The sequence below is a fragment of the Nelusetta ayraudi genome, unplaced genomic scaffold (assembly GCF_046127955.1).
Source record: "Nelusetta ayraudi isolate G7.1 ecotype Tasmania unplaced genomic scaffold, CSIRO-AGI_Nayr_v1 ptg000120l, whole genome shotgun sequence".
NCBI lineage: Eukaryota > Metazoa > Chordata > Actinopteri > Tetraodontiformes > Monacanthidae > Nelusetta > Nelusetta ayraudi.
Genome location: NW_027466170.1, coordinates 4,403,338 through 4,427,886, shown reverse-complemented (window position 1 = coordinate 4,427,886; position 24,549 = coordinate 4,403,338). Strand labels below are relative to the sequence as shown.

At 50.4% G+C, this 24,549-nt stretch overlaps 1 protein-coding gene across 3 annotated transcripts in view; it reads left to right on the top strand.

Moving 5' to 3' along the window:
• Positions 1 to 24,549, top strand: part of veph1 (ventricular zone expressed PH domain-containing 1) — a 48,332-nt gene that overhangs the window by 18,616 nt on the left and 5,167 nt on the right. For 2 of the 3 annotated variants that reach the window (XM_076049752.1, XM_076049751.1), the window contains exons 5-12: positions 3,901 to 4,064; positions 5,435 to 5,644; positions 10,862 to 11,088; positions 11,819 to 12,052; positions 12,242 to 12,600; positions 13,278 to 13,417; positions 13,503 to 13,637; positions 19,079 to 19,196. In XM_076049752.1, coding sequence (XP_075905867.1) covers positions 3,901 to 4,064; positions 5,435 to 5,644; positions 10,862 to 11,088; positions 11,819 to 12,052; positions 12,242 to 12,600; positions 13,278 to 13,417; positions 13,503 to 13,637; positions 19,079 to 19,196 — 1,587 coding nt within the window. Of the gene's footprint in view, positions 1 to 3,900; positions 4,065 to 5,434; positions 5,645 to 10,861; positions 11,089 to 11,818; positions 12,053 to 12,241; positions 12,601 to 13,277; positions 13,418 to 13,502; positions 13,653 to 17,887; positions 19,031 to 19,078; positions 19,197 to 24,549 lie in introns of those variants that run through there. The other variant, XM_076049753.1, reaches the window with a different exon arrangement.

Genomic DNA, 24,549 nt, shown 5'->3' with positions numbered 1-24,549 from the left:
CCCCCCCCCACACACACACACACACACACACACACCACCCCCCTTTTGAAAAATACTTTGGCCCTTTAATGAGACGAGAGATGTGGAAAGCGGCGCAGCAGCAGCCTGCGGGCGGCGCGGTGAGTAATGCGTCGTTGGAGGTGGCCCGCGTGCATGTCGTAATCGGATACGAATCCTGCGACTCACGGAGAGAGGTGGGCGGGGGGGGGGGTCGAGGAGAGGAGAAGGGTGGTGGGGGAGGGGGAGGAGGAGGAGGAGGAGGAGGAGGGGGAGGAGGGGGTAATGGAGGGGGAAGAAAGCAGAGAACATAAACTTTGCTGATTTTTACCCCATGCAGAGGCTGTGTGTGTGCGTGTGTGCGTGTGTGTGTGTGTGTGTGTGTGTGTGTGTGTGTGTGTGTGCGCGTGCGCGCGCGTGTGTGTGTGTGTGTGTGCGTGTGTGTGTGCGTGCGTGTGTCTAGAAGCAGCTCCAATGGATCCCAGACATCAGGGCTTCTAAATGGCCATATTGTTCTCCTGCCTTCCTTCCTTCATTTATTTATTTATTTACTGTCTTATTTGTCATCTTTTACTCACAGGTGTTTTTGTGTGTGTGTGTGTGCGTGTGTGTGCGTGCGTGTGTGTGTGTGTGTGTGTGTTGCACAGTAAAGCTTGTGAATGCATACACTCTTCAGTCAATAATGACCTCCTCGTGACATTTAAGCCGCCCAAAGTTTCCTCCAGTGTTTCCTCTCACACTCGTCCACTTGCTGTGTGAGGTGTGTGTTCATCTCTCTCTCTCTCTCTCTCTCTCTCTCTCTCTCCCTCCCTCTCCCTCCCTCACTCTCTCTCTGTCTCTCCCCCTCTCTCTCACTGGTCACCTGGCACGCTGCATTCAACATCCCCTGAATCCGAAAAGGAAAAGGTTGGAGGGTGAAGTCAGAACTGGGAGGATAAATTGAAGTGGACCAATAATGTGTGTGTGTGTGTGTGTGTGTGTGTGTGTGTGTGTGTGTGTGTGTGTGTGTGTGTGTGTGTGTGTGTGTGTGTGTGTGTGTGTGTGTTACTTTGCCTTATGACTAAGCAACTGCGAGGAATCAAAGCCACATGGGGGAAGATCCGAAATGTTTCTGTAACAGATCAGCAGAACTCAGAGAGCGTGCGCACACACACACACGGAGAGCGTGTGCACACACACACACACACACACACACACACGGAGAGCGTGCACTGAGAGCTGTGGTTTGGATGGCAACATCTCGGAGTGCATTTCATTTGGAGCTGGAGGCTCCGATGAATGAAAACGTGCTCCATGAGCGGACCGCGTCGCCCCACAACATGTGTTACTGCTGTTCGACCCTTGAGAAGCACACGTGTTGCATTTCTAGACTTTTACTTTGACGCAATAAAAGACGCGCAGTTGGTGGGAGGCGGCGTCAGAGGGGCAACAATAGGGGGAGAGATTGATGGTCGCTGCTGTACAAGAATCCCAAGGATGTGCGGTGGCGTGTGTTCCGACTGTTAAAGAGCAAAAAATATAAAAATACATATTTGACAGAGGAGAGAAGTTCACCAGACACCTGCAGGAGGAACCGATGCTCTTTCATCTTGGCGGCGGCGTCGCTGTCCGGGCCCTCGGGCTGCAGCGGCGGCGGCCGAGCGGCTTGGATACGAGTGTAACTCTAAACCGGCTCACCTCTCCGCCTGCACCGGCTATTTCTGGTGGGCGAGAAAGTTTCGATGTGTTGCAGCAACGGTGTTCAGGTGGGAGACTGAGAACGCTGCACACTGGCGGACCAGGAGGGGGAGCCGCTGCCGGGTTCGCACCAGAATCACGGTCAGATCTCTCGGCGGTTAGCGGCTAGCTGCTAGCCGTTAGCTAAACACACCCGGAAGGTAGAAGTCTCACCTTGAACCGATCGACTCTCAGATCCTCGGATTCAACTAAACACTCATCATGACTTTGCGCTTTTCCACCTTCATCCTCTTTCCAGCAACTCCAAAATCTCTGCGGGATTTAAAAGTCAAACTTTTTTTTATTATTATGATTGTTTTATTGTTTTTATTAAAACGTCGGTAATAATTCTGGATTTGGAAGCAAAATGTTCTCAAGCGTCATTCTCGGGATATTTTCATTTCCTCGTCGGAAGGAGGTGGAAACGGGCTCTCTTTGGCTGCAGGGCCCGGCGGCTAAGACGCTGAAAACCTTCTGTGCTGATGAGTCAGACCGTCTTAATGTCCTCTTGATGAAAATGTTTTTCCTCTTTAATATACTCTGGACAACGAGGGGATTTAAAGTAAATGCTGAAGTGCCGCCGGATCTGCAGGATGGGCGTACGGACGGACGGACGGACGGACGGACGTGCGGGCGGGCGGGCGGCTTCGTTTTGGTGACTCACCTTTATTTAATCTGACCCGACATTTGGACGAAGAGGCGTTGTGACACAGGCTCCCTTCTCCTGGATCACCTCCCAAGAATTCTGTGGCCTTTGTGTGCGAGAGACGCCAAAGGTCACTGTGTGATATTTCATCGAGGAAGGTCAGGAGGGGTCGGGCTTTTGCTGTGATGGTAATATGGAGGATTCACACCCGCACACACACACACACACGCACACACACACACACACACACACACACACAGAGGCAGTGGAGTTAAACGACCTCCGTCTTCCTACAGATAAACACTGTAAATCCTCTCCTCCGTGTCCGACCTTCGCCTCCTCGGGTCTTTTAACATTCCGTAACCGCTGCAGTTTCGCCGTTTTACAGCCGTCGGCCGCTCGGCTGACGCCGCGATCTGTCACTCTTTCTTACAGAGATTTGCGTGGCGAGTTCAGCGACGGGCGCCGGCGGTCCGCCGATGGAAAACGAAGACACGTGTTCTGTTTTTTTGTTGCTGTGTTTTAACTTTCTGCCTCGTCACGTCTGTGATCATAAAGGACGAGTCAGTCTGATCCGTCCTGCCCGGCGAGATTCACAGCTGCACGCAGGCCTGCAGCGCGGAGGCCTTTCGTTCTGTGGTAGTATTTTATTTAAGGTGACAAGGTCGGCAGAACTGCTACGGGCCAGATGTATTTCCTGGGTTTTGTAACTTGAACGCAGCAGGCTGTTCTGTGTCAAATTGTACAATTGATATCATCATCGTCGTCGTCATCAACGTCATCCTGGGTTTCCCTGGAATGACACGCACACACACACACACACACACACACACACACACACACACAGTCAGCACAAAGGAATTTTTCCACTCAAATTTCTGTTACTTCTGCTCTTGTCTCATTTTCCAAAGTAAGAGCGAAAGTTTGTCGATGATGACGAAGCAGCAGCTCCACAATAAAAGTTTTTATGTGTAGACTTCAGGTTCTCACTCTGGATGGATGGATGGTTGGATGGATGGTTGGATGGATGGTTGGAGGATGATGGATGGAGGATGGATGGATGGATGATGATGGATGATAGATGGATAGATGATGGTTGGATGGATGGTTGGAGGATGATGGATGGAGGATGGATGGATGGATGATAGATGGATAGATGATGGTTGGATGGATGGTTGGAGGAGGATGGATGGAGGATGGATGGATGATGATGGATGAATGGATGGATGAATGGATGGTTGGATGGATGGTTGGATGGATGGTTGGAGGATGATGGATGGATGGATGGATGATGATGGATGATAGATGGATAGATGATGGTTGAATAGATGATGGTTGAATAGATGGATGATTGACGGAGAGATATACAGATAGATGATGGATGGACAATTGATGAATATGGATGGGTGGATTATTGATGGAAGAATGAGAGATGGATGGATGGGTGGCTGGTGGTTGGATGGTTGAAATAAATGAATGGATGGATGGATGTTGATGTAAGTGACAGCGCCTCCCTCTCTCTCCCAACATCCCCCCTGCAGGCCACCACATGCTACTGCGGGTGCTGCCCTCCGTCTACCCGCGGCAGCCCGACAGCATCCACCGCCACCTGGAGCAGCTGACCGCCATGATGCCGCAGCTGGAGGGGGCGGAGCAGCAGCACCTCATCAGACTCCTGCAGCTGGTGGCGGAGGAGCACCCGCTGGTGAGCGCCAGGCGTGACAGCGCCGTCATAAAATGACACCCCGGGGTCACCTGTGGGTCGCGGTATATGTTCGTGTAATTGGACGGTTGCGGTTGGCCCCGCCCCCCTCAGCGCCACTGCGGGCGTCTGATGAGTCGGAGGCCCTCAAACGCCTCATTACACAGCTATTGTTCCCCATGATGATGAGGGTTGTCTTGGCGGAGCCCAAAATAAAGCGGCAGTGGAACTAAATCAGGGCCTCCGAGGGGGTTTCGCCTCACAAATCTAACTCTGCTGCAGGAGGAGCCGCCAATGAGTCAGAACTGATGAGTCAGAGCCGAACCGGCGTCACGGAAACCCAAGCTCGCGGAGAAATGCGGAGAAAGAAAATAAACTGTTATTACTTTTAATTATATTGCTGCTACATTCACAAATGTGAACACATTGTCCTTTAATCTGTGTTTTTGGAGAAGCCGCCGATGGACCGGTGTCGGAAATTAGCACCTAAAAAAAAACTAAACAACAGCTGATCTGTCCACTGTGACAGTGTTGATGTGAAATAAACATAAAACATTTAAAACTGGAACCTATTCAGGATGAGTGAGAAGGCAGGTGGACGTCTCTCCTTGTCTTGCTGTTGCAGGAGGAGGGAAGCACCAGTGAGTGTGAAACATCATGCAGAGCTTCCCTGCTCTCCAGCATCCATCCTGGACCATGGTCCGGTAGCAGCAGCTGGGTGGTAAAAATGTCCCTGCTGTCAGCTCGACCGTATGTGTGAGTTCCTCAAGGTACTCGCCGGCCGGCCGGCCAGGCAGATTCAGAGGTTCCACTACATGTTGGAGAAGCGTGGAGAAACATCAGCACTTCCAGTAGGAAGAAATCTGAAAAACAAATAAATCAAACAAAGATCTCAGAAACTCAGTTACAGCAGCTTTGAGTTTGAGATGTAATGAAACTCGATGGGAAAAATTAAGAAACATTTAGGTCCCCCCCCCCCCCCCCCCCCCCCCATCTGTCTCGCCCAATCCCCTTCCATCGTGTCTGTGAGGAAGCTCCTCCCCTTCCTACTGGCTCTCTCCACCAAGCCAAGCAGGCATGTGAGATGGTTCCATCAGATCTCAGCTGGACCGTCTCCTCTGAGCGTGACGGCCCGGGGACACGTGAGCGGCGCCGGCTGGCAGCGTCCACCGGCCCAGTCGGTCGGCCCAGTCCAGTGTCCAGTCCCACCAGTTCAGATAATGAGGATGGAACACAGTCGAGCTTTGTTTTTCACCTTCCTGCTGCGGCTCCTCCCCCTCTCAGACAGCTCGCTCTCTTGCTGTCTGTTGATTAATTTATCCTCCCTCTCGTCATTCCTCCCCTCATTCCTTCCTTCCTTCCTTCCCACGCAGATGCTGAGTCCGCAGGTGCCCATGCTGCTGGGCTACACGGCGGAGGCGTCGCTGACCGAGGCCCTGCTGGTGGCGCTGGTGGACGTGTCCAAGGCCAGCCCCTCCTCCCTGCAGGGCTTCCTGCCGCCGCTGAGGATTGTGGGACAGCAGAGTCCCGCCCTGCTGGGTCACGTGGCCAAGATCCACGGGGCCGTCGGGGTCATCAGTGAGGTGAGCGCACACACACACACACACACACACACACACACACACACACACACACACACACAGTGAGGAGATCTTGGAAAATTCTACTGTGACCCATTACGGACAACGTAAAGTGCTGTCTTACAGTTTAAAGTATCTCAACGGAGCAGATTTGTTTCTTTAGCTTGAGGTGCAGCCAGATGTCAAATCCCACTCGTCCAACTTGAAAAGCTCCATTTGGTCCAACCTGAAGCATTTCATTCAGTTTTAGTGTCAAAGTAAAAGGAAGTTTTCCCATGTTTTTTATTTATTACTTTTTGTTTTTGCAGAAAAGTCTGAAGACGACGGCTCATAGGGTGAAGAAAAAGCCTAGCAGGGGCATCATTGTGCACCTCTAGTATGTGTGTGTGCTGTGTGTGATGGCGACTCTCTCTCTCCCTCTCTCTCTCACTCACACACACAGACGCACACACATATATATATACACACACACACACACACACACACACACGGTGGAGTGATTATTTTAATGAGTCTGGATGAATTGGCTTCATTCTCACATGACTCGCTCTCTGTTGCAGTGCCAAGTATACACACACACACACACACACGCACACACACAGTTGCTTTTCTGTTGTGGAGTGTGGGCGGTCTCCCTGTGTGGGCGTGGCTTCTTTCCAGGTGCTCTGGCCCCTCCCACAACAGTCCAAAGGCTGGTTGGCGACTCTGACTGGTGCAGCGGTGCGGACAGTTGTTTGTCTGCCCTGCATTAAACTGGTGGGCCTGGTACAAACCACGACTACCACGTCGCTGCAGGCTAATACCGAGTGCAAGACGTTCACGACACTCGGTGAGGGCGCCCCCTGGTGGTGGTCTCAGCTGCAGATCCTAATTATCGCTCCGTTTCACACGTGGAAGTGGTTCAGGAGGCGAAACAAAACACCTGAGAAGTCCACAAGGACGCAAGATCCAAGAGTCAAGGCTACGAAAAAGACACACACGCACACACACACACACACACACACACCATACAACAACGCAACATGAGCCGCCGCCGCACATGTGACCTCACGACTCCGTGGCTCTGTGACAGAAGCTGCTTCTTGCCAAAGTTTCCCGGTGGATAGATGAATGGATGGATGGAAGGCTGGATGGATGGATGGATGATGGATAGATGGATGGATGGATGGATGGATGGCTGGTGGATGGATGGATGGATGGATGGATGGATGGATGATGGATGGATGGATGGATGGATGGATGATGGATGGATGGATGGATGGATGGATGGATGGATGGATGATGGATAGATGGATGGATGGATGGATGGATGGCTGGTGGATGGATGGATGGATGGCTGGATGGATGGATGGATGGATGGCTGGTGGATGGATGGATGGATGATGGATAGATGGATGGATGGATGGCTGGTGGATGGATGGATGGATGGATGGATGGATGATGGATGGATGGATGGATGGATGGATGGATGGATGGATGATGGATAGATGGATGGATGGATGATGGATGGATGGATGGATGGATGGATGGATGGATGGATGATGGATAGATGGATGGATGGATGGATGATGGATGGATGGATGGATGGATGGATGGATGGAGGGGAGTCGGCCTGCAGCAGCTGAAGGATCGTTTCCCAAACTGCTGCACGGCAGGTGACACAAATGTTTGTCTTTCCCCCTGTAAAAGCTTTTGGAGCGGCACGTGGGAATACGGCGAGCGTGCGAGCAGAGCGGGTGAGATAATAGAGCTAAGCAGGAAACTGTGCGTGTGTGTGTGTGTGTGTGTGTGTGTGTGTGTGTGTGTGTGTGTGTGTGTGTGTGTGTGTGTGTGTGTGTGAGACGTGACGCATGAATGCTGATGATTGTGACGGCGAGACAAGTTGATGGACCCCCTTGGTCGCCCCTACGCCTCCCCCCACCACCACCCAACCTCCGCCTTGGGAGCCATTACAGGCAGTTTAGCATCAGTTTGGGAAAATTAACCAGGAGGATATGAGGAAATATGGCACAGCTTTTCCACAGGATGATGCGCTCGCACACACACACACGCGCGCACACGGGCGCGCGCACACACACACGCACACACATACGCACGCTGTCCGTCAGGCCTCGGTGTCCTGTCTTTCTTCACCCTGGAACCATTTGGAAAATAAGCCTTGTTTTTCTGGGAAATGCCTCCACGGAGGCCTCCTGGTGATGGCAGCGGAGAGAGAGGGAGAGAGAGAGAGAGAGAGAGAGAGAGAGAGAGAGAGAGAGAGAGAGAGAGTACCCCATGTGGATCTGCCACACACACACACACACACACACACACAACCACACACGCACACACACGCTGGGATGCATTTGAGTTTGATTGTTTTTAGGGTTGCACAACCTCCTCTCCGCTGGCTGGCTCTGCTCCCTGACGGTGGCGGGGGGTGGTGGTAGTGTGCGTGTGTGTGTGTGTGTGTGGGGGGGGGGGTCACTATGTATTTTATATATTTATAGCTGCTGAACTTTTTTTGTTTTTTGCCTGTTTCTTCAGTGTTAATTATAGCCTTTGTTAAAATGGGGGGGGGGGAAAAACATATGAATGAGAAGAAATCCCTGGCTGGTGAGCTGTGATGCAACAGCTGCGATTCTGTCTGTGGTTGTTACTGTTGTTTAGGGATTCTCTGAACATGTTGATAACTCAGTTTGACATCTCGTGCCTGAAACGTGCTGGCGGCAACCTGGACTGCTGCTAAACGAGTGTTTTGAACGTCTTTTTGTCCGAGTTTCAACCTAAACTGTTTGACAAAGACGACGTTGGGCAGGTGTTGCTTTTTACTCCTCACTCTATTCAAATCTTGCCTTTTACACAGTTTCCTCTGATTCATTTTTTTTTTTAAATAAAATGAATAGCTGCACTGTCATCTCATTAAATAAAAGACTCCAAATCTCACTTATCATGAGAGCCTGGCAGGAATAAAGTCACTCCTCGCTCATGACTCACTAAACAGGCTTGACGTGGGGTCACAGGTTAGAGTTTCCAAAAGATGAATCCAAACCCTGCAGGACAACTTTATAAACGTGTTGTTATTGAAATAGGATGAGTTGATTCCAGAAATGTCACTCACTGGTTGCATGGGAGATTCACAGTGACTCTGTGGGAGTCAGTCGGGGGGGGTGTCTGTGCCAGACTGCAGAGGAAGTGCAGAGATCAGAGCCTGACGGACAGTCGGGGGGGGAAACTGAGCCGCCGAACAAACAAGGAACTCTGCAGTGGAAACACACTGGTTTTAACCCTGTTGGTGCACCAACGACATTAGCTGCTAATGCTGCTGCTGCTGTTTGAATGTGAGATTGGGCTGCTGGTGGCTCCAGATCCAAAACTTCTCCAGAGATGTTAGCCGGCTGCTTTTTCACAGAAGCCGTTCGGAAAGCAGTTTGTTTCTCGTGCTGGCGCTCTCTGAATTCAACAGGTTTTGTTCAGTTTTTCAGGCCTTCTTCGGGTCATCAGGTCTTCTTCGGGCCTTCTTCAGGCCTTCTTCAGGTCATCAGGTCTTCTTCATGTCTTCAGGCCTTCTTCATGTCTTCATGTTTTCTTCAGGTCTTCTTCAGGTCTTCTTCAGGCATTCTTCAGGTCATCAGGTCTTCTTCAGGTCTTCTTCAGGGCTTCTTCAGGCCTTCTTCATGTCTTCAGGCCTTCTTCAGGGCTTCTTCGGGGCTTCTACAGGTCATCAGGTCTTCTTCAGGTCTTCTTCAGGGCTTCTTCAGGCCTTCTTCATGTCTTCAGGCCTTCTTCAGGGCTTCTTCAGGTCATCAGGTCTTCTTCAGGTCTTCTTCAGGGCTTCTTCAGGCCTTCTTCATGTCTTCAGGCCTTCTTCAGGGCTTCTTCGGGGCTTCTACAGGTCATCAGGTCTTCTTCATGTCTTCAGGCCTTCTTCATGTCTTCATGTCTTCTTCAGGCCTTCTTCATGTCTTCAGGCCTTCTTCAGGGCTTCTTCGGGGCTTCTTCAGGTCATCAGGTCTTCTTCATGTCTTCAGGCCTTCTTCATGTCTTCATGTCTTCTTCAGGTCTTCTTCAGGTCTTCTTCAGGCATTCTTCAGGTCTTCTTCAGGCATTTCCTTTGGTCTTCTTCAGGGCTTCTTCAGGTCATCAGGTCTTCTTCAGGTCTTCTTCAGGGCTTCTTCGGGCCTTCTTCAGGCCTTCTTCATGTCTTCAGGCCTTCTTCAGGGCTTCTTCAGGGCTTCTTCAGGTCATCAGGTCTTCTTCATGTCTTCAGGCCTTCTTCATGTCTTCTTCAGGTCTTCTTCAGGTCTTCTTCAGGCATTCTTCAGGTCTTCTTCAGGCATTTCCTTAGGTCTTCTTCAGGGCTTCTTCAGGTCATCAGGTCTTCTTCAGGGCTTCTTCAGGTCATAGGTCTTCTTCAGGCCTTCTTCAGGGCTTCTTCATGTCTTCAGGCCTTCTTCAGGCCTTCTTCAGGTCTTCTTCATGCCTTCTTCAGGGCTTCTTCAGGCCTTCTTCAGGCCTTCTTCATGTCTTCAGGCCTTCTTCGGGCCTTCTTCAGGTCTTCAGGCCTTTTTGTACAACAGAAATGCATCAACGTTGTCCGTGTGATGAAACCAAAGTCCAGAGTCAGATGTGTGGTGGTTGTCCCCTCAGCCAGAAGTTCCCTGGTTTCACCCCCTGGTTGCTGTTTAGTTCCATCTCTTTTCCTTTGTTCTCCTGCTTTCGTAACGCGGATTATCAAACAAGATTCTCGCGTTAACTTCTGCTCAGTGTTGACAAGCTGATACTCAAGCAGGTCTTGATGTTCCCCAAGAGGAGACGTTACACTGCACAGAGCCACATCCACATCTCCTGTGATCCCTGCAGAGTTCCGTTTCCCAGAATCCAGAACCCAGACGTGTTGACGGGTTCTAATCTGTGGCCTCACCTGGAGGTTTGAAGGCCCCAGTGAGGAGATTTCTGCTCCCAGACCTCCTCTAGGTGGCCCAGACCTGCTTTCTCTGGCTTTCTTCTGTCTGCTAACCGAAGCTCCGGATCACAAAGAAAGAAAGCTGTGACAGTTTTGAGGTTAAAACGTGGGTGCAGCTACAGGAAGTCCAAGACCACAGGAAGGTTCTGCTTGTGAGGGAAACAAAAGATTCTGGCTGAAAGTGATGAAATGTGCAACAGTCACAAGACGGACTGTTTCAAAATCTCGCAGATATGAATTGGCAGGTGTTGACTTTTGCCCCCCCCCCCCTCCAGAACCAGGCCCACGCCTCGCTGGTCTACCTGGTGTCCCTGCTGGCCAGCATGGAGCACAGCTTCCACCACACGCTGCTGCTGGAGATCCGAGCACTGACCGACCGCTACCCGGCGCTGCTGGGCGGCTGCGGCGGGAAGGACGTCTACAGGATGAGCAACTCCTTCAGCGCCATGGCCCGGCTGCTGGGGAGGCGGCTGGAGGAGAGCGCCACCGCTGGACGCTGCAGGTAGGGAGGGAACCATGGGCGGCATCATAATGAGGACACACGCACATGTGTTTTTAAAAATGTACCTCGCTAAGGAGTGTGTTTATTCAGACGTCCCCTCACACACACACACACACACACACACACACACACACACATACATACACATGTGCTCCATATAGATATATATATACATATTTGTTTTTATTCTGATTAGAATATTCTACGTGTAGCAGCGTCTTTTTACAGTGGAGGAATGTGTCTGAAATGTGCAAAGAGGAGGAGGAGGAGGAGGAGGAGGAGGAGGAGAAGGAGGAGGTGATGAAAGACAGCGATGCCTGGCATCTGGGAGTCCTCTGTCAGCAAACAAGCCAAAAACTGTTTAATGGGCGAGAAAGAAAAAAGAAGGCTGCGGAGGAGGAAAAACAAATTAGCGGGAGAGAAAAAAGCGAGCAAGAGACAAAGGGAACAATTAGCAGGCAAACTAGTGGAAACTCAGGACAAAGACAGACGGAGCACAGACAGGGGGGAGTAGAGGGGTGAGGGATGTGGGAGGTGGGGAGGTGGGGAGGTGGGGGGGTTGCAGGGCCGATGGACTCACAGATAGAGAAGCTCATTGTGAGAAAACTGGAAATGTCAGAAAAGCAGCCAGAAAGAGGAGGAGAGTCGGGGCTGCACTCACGTGTGTGTGTGTGTGTGTGTGTGTGTGTGTGTGTGTATGTGTGTGTGTGTGTGTGTGCGTGTGCCACAGAGGGGATGAGCCGTGCCCGGCCTCTCCCGGGCGGCGGGTCAGAGGGGGCGGAGCCGAGCAGCGGCTGCAGGTGAAGATCGAGACCTTTGACGGGAAAATGGAAGAAGAAGAGGAGGAGGAGGGGGAGGGGGAGGGGTCAGCCGAGGGGGAGGGGCCTCCACCCCCGACCCCCCAGCGGCGCCACAGCCTGAGCCAGGCGGTCCGGGAGGAGCGGCGGGAGATGAGGTTCAGCAGGTGGGCGGAGCTTCGTGTTTCAAGCGTCGTTTGCCTGGAAGTGTGGAATGTTTTCAGCAGAATCTTGGAATCTCAAGCTGGAATTCCACCTCACAGTTCAGTTCCCAGTTCTGGATTGAATACTGGCAGTTGTGATCACTGCAGGTGAACAACATCTGCTAACGGCTAATGGCTCTGACTTCCCCTCAGGTCCAGGAGCCTGGCGCTCCACGCAGCCCGCTCCCGCTCCAGCGACGGTGGCGGCGGCGGCGAGGACGGCGAGGAGCAGCAGCACCTGGAAGCCGCTGAGACAAAGCCCCGCCCTGACTGCCAGGAGGGGCGGGGTGACTCGGAGCAGCAGCAGCCGGGAGGTGGAGGAGCTGCTGGGGAAGAGGAGGGAGAGGTGCTAGGGGAGGAGGTGCAGGAGGAGGTGGAGGAGGAGGAGGAGGAGGAGGAGGAGCAGTCTGACAAACTCTTCATCCACCTGAGAGACAACATGGAGGCCGTCAGGAAGTTCTGCAGTGACTCCAGGCAGCAGATTCCCACACCGGAGCAGATGCTCATAGAAGGTGACGCACTGCACGGGGAAACAAAACAGCTCGGACCAATCGGGTCCAGCCTGTTTCATCATGTGACAGGAACCGAGGCAGGAAATGAGAGAGCCGTAAAATGATTCCATTTGAAAAACACATTTTCAAAGAAAAAGTTGCTGCTCTGTCACAATTTGAATAAAATAAAGCATTCGTGATGTCATCACTGTTCTCAGCTGGATGATGTCATCACCGTCCGTCTGCAGGGGTGTAGTTCAGTCAAACACACACACACACACACACACACACACACACACACACACACACCCTCTGTTTAAGGCCTCCTGCTAAAATTCCAGGTGTCACCTTCATGACCAAACTGAAGCCTCGTTGGACCTCCCACATGTTTGGGTGGGAGGGGCCTAAAATAACAAGGTGTCGGAGGGGGGGCGGAGCCAACACCTGCCTGATTCAGGCTACAAGTTGCAGAGAGCCCACCCCCTTTACAAGATAACCCGCTGTGATTGGCTATGACAGCTCTTTGTTCCGCTAACGACGCTAACCTGGCTTGCGTGACATCACAAAAGGCTGTGATGTTTTTAAGAACCTGTGTGAGCTTCCTGTGTGAACATCAACATGTCTCAGCCCTTTAACCACCAGGCTCATATATAATCTCACCGCTTGCCTGATGTCTGATGATGTTGTGCTTGTGCCAGACTCCAGTCGAGGCTGCGTGGCCCGCCTGTCCTTCTGCTGCCCCCTAAAGGGCCACTACTGCCTGTACACCAAGTCCAGCTTCAACCTGACCAGCCGACATCCTCACCTGTGGATTCACATCATGCTCCTACACCTGCAGGTGCAACCGGCTCAAAGGTTTTAGGCATCCTTTCGGGTGGCGAAAACAGCTGATTAACCACCAGCTATTCTCGCTTCCACCCCAGGGCAAGTCCAGCGCCCCCTTGTGTTCGACGGACGAGGGTGTGGAGAGACTGGCGTCGCTGTGGGAGAGAACGCAGCTGAAAGGAGCCCACAGCTTCCTGCTGGCCGTGACGCAGCACGTGACCCCCCAGGGGAAGGTTAGTGCTCACGCCGTACTAGTCTATAAGGTTAAGTGTGTAATGTTTGAAGGTTTTGAGAAGAAACAGCGACACAAGTGGTTACATTTTAGATTGCACTCCCCTTCCCTCTCCTGAGCTTGCCGGTAGCTACATTTCCATCACCCTAATACCACTTTACTGGGAGCAAGACTCTTCTATATTGTATTTCTGTGTATACTCATGAATATTCTCTATGTATATATTGTTATAACCAAATGACTTTTATTGTACTGTGAGTTTTCACTTTCATTAATGTTTTTACAGGCAGTATGTTGAGCTTTTACCAATATAAAAATCATAAATCAGGCCAAATTTTACACACTGGACCTTTAACAGAGTTTCCCAGCTAATTAGCAAACATCTGGTTTCTCCTCGGCGTTCTCTCCCCCTCACGGTTCCTCCTGCCTCGTGACGGCGGCAACGTGAAAGTTGCCCAGGAAATCATTAGAACGGCCGATAAAAAACACTTTGGACGCTCACGCGGTTTCACTGTGGGGCAGGGGAGGTGCAGAAGCTCCGCCCACCTCATAGAATCCATGCCTCTGTCTCAATAATCTCGCCGTGTGACGCCCCAGCAGTTCAAACATCCTCGTAAAAAGCATCCGTGAGTTTATACTCCTCGCTGTATCTGTCTCCCGTAAAAAAAAACAACCTCTGATTTACCTTCCTGCTCAGCACTAAAACCTGTTTCCTGCCGCCGCCGTCTGGCCCCAGCGGGGCAGCGGCAGCCTTGAAAGAGCGCTGAGCATCATAAAAAAAGAAAAATTAAAGTCCTGTCGTTGGGAGACGGTGGGCGGATCATCACGGTGAGGAAGGAGGACAGAGTGTTCCACTAGAACCTGTTCAGGCACAACTGAAACCGCTCCTTTTTTCTCACTGGATGTTGTCGAACCGGATGGAAATCACGTATTTCACGCGGGTCTTCATCAGAGAGAGTCGAACAGTCTGATTGACTACACACGCTTGGAGGATCAGGACAGACAGTCTCTCCCTCGGCTCTGGGGACGAGGGTTCAGCCTGCACCATCCTGAACTCTGCAGCGCCCAAGGCCTCGTAAACACGGAGAAGTTATTTTTTTCGGAATTGACCATTTTCTGACCCACCGTCAAGAAAAAAGCTTCAGACAAGCAAAGTCGCCTCCAACAATTGTTTTCCGTCTAGACGGAACTGCTGCAGTACTTATCCCAAGCCTGATGTGGCGCTGTTGCTGATGTAGGAAGGTTGCTTTGTGAAATTGGACAAGGAGACCTGGGCCAACGTGCATAAGCTTGCACGGAAAAAAGCTAACAATCGGCGTTTCGTGAGAATTTTAGCATTTTCTCACCCCTCTCTCTGGAAATCGGCTTCAAAAATGTGCACTTTCGGCTCCATAAAGACGGAGAGACTAAACGGTAAAGTATTTGACTGTTTACAGTGAAACTGGATCTATGTAAATGATGTCTGAATCAGGTTCAGGCTTCAGGAGAACAAAGAGGAGCCGTGAGAGTCTGACTCTCCTTCTGCATTGTTCCCCTCTGTTTGGTTTTTCTTCATATTCCATAAATCACAAAAACAGCCTTGATTGCAACTTGCGGCCTAAATGTTGAAAACTTGGATGGAAAAGAGGGGAAAAGTGGGGAGGAGGGCACACCAGGTCCAGCAGGTTTAGTTCTGACTCCAAACAAACAGAACTGCCAACTGCAAAGAGTCCCAGCAAGTCTTTTATCTTCACAGTGGCTTCAGCCTCGTTCTTCAGGAGAAGGAGAAGTGGAGGTGGAGGTGGACGCGGTGGAGGAGGAGGAGGCGGAGGAGGAGGAGGAAAAGGGGGAGGGAGAGGAGAAAGAGGTGGAGATGGGGTAGAGGTGGAGGAGGAGGAGCAAATGTAGGAGAGGAAGAAGAAGAAAAAGAGGAAAAGGAGGAGATGGAGGAGGAGAAGGAGGAGGTGGTCGAGGACGGGGAGGAGAAGGAGGAGGAAGAGTAGGAAGAAGAAAGAGGAGGAGGAGTCAGTGGAGGAGGAGGAGGAGGAGGAAGAGGCGAGAAAGAACTGGAGACACGTCCTGCAGACTCCTTCTCTCCATCCCTCGAAACACTGTCAATTAGCGTGTCAACACCAGCCAATTAGGAACAGGCGTGGAGTGAGAGGAGGAGAGGAGAATAGGAGGTGTGATGGTAGAGCTCCCCCCGGAGGATGGGAGGAACCTTTACGAGGCCTCGGTTTCACTGCTTCTGGGTGGAAGGAACCACAGAGGGCAGAAGTGACATCGGGCAGATTTATTATTAAAAAGACTAATAATAAATCTGACTGATGTCGCTAATGAGGCTTCGTTAAATCTGAACCGTTTGCACCTCTTTTCTTTTTTGTCCTATTTTGTAAATGAATGTTGCGCCACCTGCTGCAGCGGACGGAGTGTTTCCCAAGTCCAGGATCTGGTAGTTTTCACGTTATAACGTGAGACGTTACGATACTGAGCCCTGTTTTTTTTTTTTCTACTGTGCCAGCGCTCCCCTCACCTCGACCTGCTCTGGTTTTTCTTTCTTTTGGTTGATCTTTCTCCTGCACCGCCGCTGTTTTCTCTGGTTTTCACGGTGGATTCGCCCTCGGCTCCGTCCAATCACAGATAACGGCGGCACAGAAAATGGGTCACCGCCACTTCCACGCAAATAAATAGTAAATCTAATAAACGCAGATGCGTATCAGCTGGAACACCCTGTTAGAAACCGACCCCCCCCCCCCCCACTCCCGCCCCTCACCCCCACCCCCTGCAGACTCCTGAGCCCCAGCCAGTGTTTACAATAGTGGATATTTGAGGGGAAAAAGACCATCGGAAATTCATCCAATTATCTGCTTCGGCACCACAATTTGGCGAGTTTTCCTCCGTGGCCCCGATCCCCACCCTCACACACACACATACATACACACACACACACACACACACACACACACACACACACCGAGGAGCATCGAGTAATTCTTGTGTAAACACGGCCGAGAGCGTGACCTCCGTGGTAAAAATAAATGATTTCACCCGAGTGATGCTCGGACGCTTTCACACTCTTCTCTCTCTCTCTCTCTCTCTCTCTCTCTCTCTCTCTCTCTCTCTCTCTCTCTCCTCCTTAAGAGCCTTTGAGGAGCGAATGTGAAAACGTGAGAGTGGCTCTTGACATCTTGCAGGACTTGAACGTCTGCAGTAGTCATCAGTCACACAGCTGCAGCCCTCCCATCCTGATCATATTATAATGATGGTCTCCAAAGACTAACGGGGGGGGGAAACCGGGGGCGGGGGGGGGTTTACTTGAGGATAGACGGATTGCTTTTCAGGTTGAATAATTGTGCCATTGTTTCTACCTCTCTCTCTTTTTTAGAATCGACTCTGTTGAATCAGATGTCACTGTGTGTGTGTGTGTGTGTGTGCGCGCGTGCGTGTGTGTGTGTGTGTGTGCATGTGTGCATGCTCATTGACTAGTCCACCAGCTGCAGCCTTGTCCTTAAACACACACCTCAAAGCTTATTTCAAACATAAACAAACCATTAACTCTGTGTGTGTGTGTGTGTGTCTGTGTGTGTCTGTGTGTCTGTGTGTCTGTGTGTGTATTGCAGCAGGTTGTGGTCAACTCACCATTAAAGCGCTTCTTTCCGTCATTCGCCTGCAGGCTTTCAGACATTGAACTGAGTTGAAATCCGCTACGACTCTCGCAGTCTTCCAGTGACAGTCGAGTCAGACGTGAAGCAAAGGTTCCTTTTCTACCTCTGATGTTTGTTTGCAGCGGTTTCCACAGAATGAACCCGGTGGTGTGACTTTGTTGGAACTGGACTGAAGGGCGATCAGGAGGAGAGAGGTTCTCGCAGAATTTTAATCTCACTGCTCCAAAAACTGAGAGAACGAATCACATTTGAGTCGTATTATCTCGACACACAAGCAAATAACCGCAAGTTCTTTTTATTTAACAATACGTAAAATACGGCTTGATTTATGACTTTTTTTCATTGGTAAAAGCTTAACATGCTGCCCATAAATACATTAATAAAAGTGTGTACTCTATATGCTATAGTACAATGAAAGTCGAACGGTTTTTCATATATATAAGAATATACACAAAGCAACAAACAAGGGTCTTGCTCTCAGTTTGCTGCCATTTTCTAAGCGCTGTCAGTTGGGCTACTTTAAATACTGGGTTTCCTTAAAAACTTTACACACTGGACCTTTAAAACAACCAAACGTATCTTCCAACCTTCATTTTCCTGCTGGCAGTTGGCTCAGACCCAGACAGCGCCTCCCTGAGGCCTTCATGGCAGTTATGCTAACAGCAGATGAGCAGATTAGCCGCAACCTGGAGCGGTTTTCCTGGAATTCCCACCTAAGATAAGGGATCGGAGCGAATCAGCGGGTCAGTCGCTCACAGCTCAGCACCTCCAGCTACCTGTTTTTCTTTCATTCCTTCCCACTGCGGGCTGTCAGTGGGAATCCTTTTCCCTCGTTCGGCAGCGGATCATCGCAGATTGCGGCGAGAGGTCAAAGTTCGACGGGAACGACAGAAAACCCCACTTTCACGGTGACTTTTGAAAGCCGTGAATTCATCATGAGGAGATTTGCTTTAAACTCTGCAAACACATTGAGGAGACGTGGGAGATGGACGGCCTCTCCGTCATGAAGATGGATGGCGGCGGCGCTCCCACCGTCTCCCCCTAAATAGTTCTGTTTTCCCTCCACAACGGCCTCGGCCCAATGTGTGCTTCCTCTCGTGGGTTTAGGTGTCAACCCCAGTGTGTTTGTGTGTATTTATTGGGGTGTGAGGGGGTTTAACTGGGACCATGTGCTGGGGCTGGATGTCGGGGGGGGGGGGGGCGCTCAGGGATGTGGACCTGGTCTCTCCATCATTCCCATCACTTCCTGTCCCGTCGCTGTGATGCACAGTTGTGTTACAGTGCGTAACTGGAATCTCAGAGTCTAAAGTGCCTGTGTGTGCGTCTGTGTGTGTGTGTGCGTGTGTGTGAGTGTGTAACAGGATTCTGTCATCTGGCTGAGCGTCTCCTGTAAATAAACAGATATTCTTTCTCCAGTAGTAAATTTTTTCTTTTCTTGCTGTCGTCTCGGAGGAGCCCCACCAACAGTGCAAATAAACTTCCATCCGTTCAGTCGGCAGGTGACCGGCTGGCCGTCGCCAGTCTTTGGACTGCACGTGAACCGCCGAGGTTTTCCCTATAAATAAAAAGCAGCAGTAAACACTGTCAGCAGTAGGCACGCAGACGCAGTATTTCCTCCAGACTGCGGGGGGAGCCGACGGATGGAAACGCTGATGTAATAACAGCAGCAGGAGCAATCTGCCCGTTGTCGTTTATCAAGGCCTTACCTCTTTGTACATCACGCTTTGTGTTGTCGAGTGTGAGTGTGAGCCGGAGTCGGTTGCCAAACTCCTTCTGAGGTCTCGCCGTGTGTCTGCAGGAGCTGGACGTCCTGCAGGCTCAGCTGGAGGAGGTCAGGTTCTTCGACCTGTTTGGCTACAGCCAGGAGGAGGGGGCGTGGCTCTGCTTCATGTGCAACAACCCCGAGAAGGCCACAGGTACAACACACACACACACACACACACACAAACAGACTCACATGCACTGCACTGGTTTGCTTTACACAAAAGAGGCTTGTTTAAGTTGATGGTTGGATGTTTGGATGGTGGATGGATGGGTGGATGGATGGATGGTGGATGGATGGATGGATGATGAATGGATGGATGGATGGAGGATTGATGGATGATGAATGGATGGATGGATGATGGATGGATGGATGGATGGGTGGATGGATGGAGGATTGATGGATGATGGATGATGGATGGACGGATGGATTCTTGACTCACTGGAACCAGTCAGGACTCATCACAGCCTGGGCTCAGATCAGAGACAGTAGGCGATTTTATTGGTTGACGAAGCAATTATCCAATGAGCACAAGACTTCTGGTTGTGGAGGTGAGGCAGCAGAGGTAAGTCAGGAGGAGCACCTGAAGACCAGGTAGATAGATAGATAGATGCTGTCAATCAAAATGAACTGCTCTGCCACAGACAGCCAAAGTGTTGAAATATGAGAAAGCAGTCGTGAAACGTTTTGCAGATTCCATTCTGACGTTTCCACAAACCAGCTCTTTGTTGTCTCGTTCGTCTTCTCTGTCCAAAAAAAGAAAGAAACAATAATAATAATGAAAAGGTGGAGGTGTAATGATTTCCTTCCCTCTATATTTCTTGGCCTCGGCTGTGTTTCCCTTGGATGTGGCTGTGAGTCTCTCCTGTGTGGAGTGTTTTCACGTGTGTGTGTGTGTGTGTGTGTGTGTGCGTGCGTGAGTGCTGGTGGGGGGTAATCTTTTCCCAGAACAGTGGAGGTGGTGTAGGATCAGGAGCAGCTCGCTGTCTTGATGAAGTCAGACTTGGAAGAGCCCCTGAATCACTGAATTATGTAAAAGAAAAATACATCAAATGTCAGTAAAAATTGCATTTAGACGTCTTTTTCTTTTTGCGCTTGCCTCTCACGGTGGATCCTCCTCCTCCTCCTCCTCCTCTTCCACGTCCTAACCCCCCAATCCCCTCAACCCCAACCAATAACGCCCCCCCCCTTCCCCCGCCCCCTGCCAAAGGACCTTGACAAACACAAGAAGCTCATAAAAAGTAAAATGTTTTGTGTAAACGAGGGAAGGTGCCATAAATCTCAGATAGTGTAAATTGAGGAGTGACAGTCTGGCCTGGTGGGGGTGGGGGTCGGGGGGCTCTGACAGGAGTGGGGGGCTCTGACAGCTCAGCAGGAGGATGGGGGGGGGGTGCACGGTGGAAGCTGACTAGGTTACATAAGAGCAGTGTGAAGGTGGCGGCTGGTTGCAGATGTTCTGGTGAAGGTGAGGAGGCGAAGAGCAGAGAGCGTCACGGTGCTTCTCTTCATGGCAACCCACAGCCCAGCAGCTTTGAAGCAGGAAGCGGCCCAGAGGTGAGAGCAGACAGAACAGTGAGAGTCGACCAGAGGAGACGTTTCTCAGGATCACAGACGATCGCCAGTTCAGTTGGAGGGAAGCTTCTTCTTTTTTTCTTCTTTCTTCTGTTTTTAGATGCAACATTTACTTTGCAAATGTTCCCCAACAACATTCTGTGTCTTTGGTCCCGTCAGTGGACTGGTAGAAAAGATGGAAGTCTGGGATTATGGGAGTCTGACTTTCTCCCATAATCCAGGATGTACAGTGTGCAGTTTGTATTGGGATTCACATTGCGGCCTTCATGAGTGGCGGCAGTAAAAAAAAAAAACGTGCACGCTCACACACACGTGCTCTGAGCTCGGCAGGACTTCCTGTCACATGACTTCCACCGACCCCACGCTAAAAAGTGAAAAAAGCAACAGTAACAGTAATGATCCTTTTAAAAGGGGCAAAAGTAACACGACGGGTTCTCAGGTTGCCGAGGGAAAAAGTCTCTTCTTTTATGAGTGTGTGTTTGAAAGGCAGCGGCGTGTCGGCAGGTGGCTCTGATTACTGACGGTCGACTCGCTCGGCTGGACAGAGGCCAGCGCCCCCTGTAGGTGGATTTGTCCTCGCAGAGATTCAGCCTGTCGCTTGTCATTGCTGTGTGTGCACGGCAGGTCCACACTTGTGTGCCTCAGAATGTGTTGTGTGCGTTTTACATCATCTCCCAGCATTGCCTGCTTTTCCTCCTTTATTATTATTTCTTTGGCTTTGAGCAAGGCCTCTGGTCACCTGACACGTCACCTGACACTGAAACCCATCCAGGCTCCTCCCCCTCAACCTCTGTGTCATTCACAGCAACGTGTTGTGTGAAAAAAAACAAAAAACGTTACAACATTCCGGGGTTTTGCGACCGCAGTGACGGGATTAAAGGTTCACAGATTCAATATCAGGTCAAGAAAGTTTAAATTACATACATTTTTTAAAAATTTCTGTCAATAACGCTGTTTCACTTTAATATTGTCTTAAAACTGTTGATAACCGGAACTCTTCAGAGTCTTTATTTCGTAGCTGCTGCAAAGCATTTTTTTTTTTTTTTTTAGCCTCTTATCGCCTAATTCCTAGAAGTGAGGAAACCCAGTGGGACTTTTTCAGTAGAGTTGTGATGTGTCCCTGGAGATTGTTTCACAACTTCACAACCTAATCAGAGAACCACTGGATCGAAATTCCGAAATAACTCAGAAACTCCGAAATATCCCCATCATGTAGTTTCCACTGGAAGAGTCTGAGCGGCAGCGGAAGGAATCTTCCTCCGACTAAAACCGAAATCAAACAAATCTAAAGATTTCAGAATGATCATTGTGATCAGCCGTCACTCTCCGACCTTCACAGGAAGTTTTGGCTCAGTCTGGATTTCGCTCCAGCTGGAAGCACTTAACGGCTCGATGCTACCAAACACCGGGCACACGGCGTTCGAAGGAACGTCCGAGCGCAAAACAGCGAAGCCCGCAACACAAACTATTGGAAAGTTTGGAAAGATGGTGTAAATATGTTCGTCAGCGAAGTGAAGGAGGCCCATAAAAACATCAGCGGCCAAAGTCGAGAAAGCAAAACAGCCGGAAGACTTGTTTGTCGGGGCTCCAAGTGAAAAGTGAACAAGTGACTCATCTCGCAGACACACATGTAACGACTTAGCAACGTTCTTGTTTGGGAAAACCCGCTCGGCCACTTTTGAAAAGTTCTTCATCATAACAACTGTAACACAAACCGCCATGGGTGGATTTATATTTTGTATTTTGTATATATTTTTGCGCGATGCGTCTACATCCACAGCTGATGTATTTCACGGCGCCCCCTGCTGACTGACGTGCCGTAATTAAAAAAAAAAAAAAAAACTTGCTGACGTGGCTCATTGACGTGATTCCTGCAGCCAACTTTCACTTCTTCTCTCCTTCGGGGCGACGTTGTAGGAAGGAGTTCCGACTTTGCGCAACCGGTAGTTGTTTTCCGAGGCCGCGGTGATGATGAATGTACTGTGGAATTTAACTACACAGGCTGCAGGAATGCCTTTGAAGGGGGAGTCTGGAACGAGCGCCTGCTGTCTCTGCACGTACTGTATGTGTGTCTCAGGGGTCGTCTACACCAACACGGGTATTTTTAAAACTGTGTGTTTCTCTGCACGGTTTTAACCGTAGTTGTTGGCTCCTGAAACTGGAGGTTTTTTTTGTAATCAGAGTTCAGGGTGAACTTTTTTTCTACAAGTCCGGTTCCAGCGGTAACGCGTGGACAGGAAAACCGAGGAAAAAACGCAATAATCTCTTGCCGGCATTGTCGCACACTGTCCCAGTTCTTTAATTGTGTTGATTTTGTACTCGTGTGACAGTGTGAAGAAAGAAATCTACGCTGCTTCGATTTGCAATTGTTGCTCTTCCGATCGTGTATTTTTTTTTTTCCACCTTGTGATTGGCTAAAATGGTCTTCCTGTTAGTGGGAGGTAGAGATATCGCCACCCACTGCTCTGGCATTTTCATAATCCTTACTTGATTTGGATGTTGTGGTTTCACGTGGACGGAGAGAGATTTCATCACACCGCTGACGTTGATTGTTTTTTTGGAACCAGATGGCAAAAAAGTTTGCTTTCAGAAATCCCCATTTTGCTGCGGACGTGGCTCGAGACATTTTTGTCGCTGCTCACGGCTGCGTGAGACGTCTTCTGGAAGTTCGGCCGTGCGACTTTGACCTTCGCCTCCGCCTCCACTGGAAGATGGAAGACCTCCACCAACGAGCTCTCCATCATCCTGCCGTCAGTCATGTTGAAGGAACATCGGCCAGAAAACAATTCTTCTCCGTCAGAAATAATTTTGCACATTCACGAAATTCCGAGCGCGAGGCAGAATTCCTGCGTCGGGTCGCGGGGGTCCGAGGGACGAGGTCGTTGCTGCTCCAGCTTCTCCTGCAGCCTGTCAACTGCGTCAGCGTGTCTCAGGCAGTCCAACTCTCGCCCCGAGGCCGACCGCGCATCCCAGCGTCACCGACCAGGTGTCGCCATCAAAGCAGACGAGCGATGACTTCTGGACCCCGGCGGCTTTATCTTCCGTCTCCACAGCAACAACAACAACGTCAACAAAATCCTGGGATTTTTGTGCGCTGATGCCAGTCGGTGGACGTGTTTCTGGAAGCTGACATTCCACTGAGTCACCATCACTTCTTTGAATGAACCCTGCAATTAGGAGCTGTACAGGCACTTTCCAGTCATCCGTTACCCAACGAATGTCTTTTTAACCTTTGGTTGAATTTCATCACACCGCTGAAAATATAATTCATCTGTTAAATCTAAGGTTAAATTGGAAGAACAGTTTTCCACTCTTTTTGCCTGTCCTAGAGGAGCTAATGTGGCTAACATTAGCGTAAAAGACCCCTCTAGGACAGTGGCTGAACCAGCAACTTAACGAACCGTTAAGTTGTCGGTGTCTCGGTGTCCCGGTGACTGTTCACCACGTCAGCCGCTGGTTCAGACGAGTCGCCACATCAGTCGGTCGACTCTTTGAATCACTGAACCGTTGCAAGATTGTTGGCAGCGTCTGTGTTGCCAGTCAAAACCCAGAACTGGAGCCTTCTGGCTGCACTGTCACAGCGCCGTCCAAGTACATAGTCGCACAATTTTACACAGTCACTCATGGAAAACCATTCTGTGAGACCTTTTTATTATTAACTCGCTTCCGCCCCCTCTTCTCCTCCACGCCCCCCTCCACGGGTCTGAGCTCCAACTCTGTCCAGGAGGTCCGATTGGCTCTGCGCCGCTAATCAGGACCCTCCAGGCCTGATGGACGTCCTCCTCCTCCACCGACGACACAAAGCGCTTTTTGTAGAATTGCAACCAAGCGATGCCAACGAGATTTGGAACAGTTTGACTTTTTAGCGACCGGGTAAAAAATACTTTTTTTTTTTTTTTAGGTTTTTGCTGAACAACAAACAGTGATCACTGACA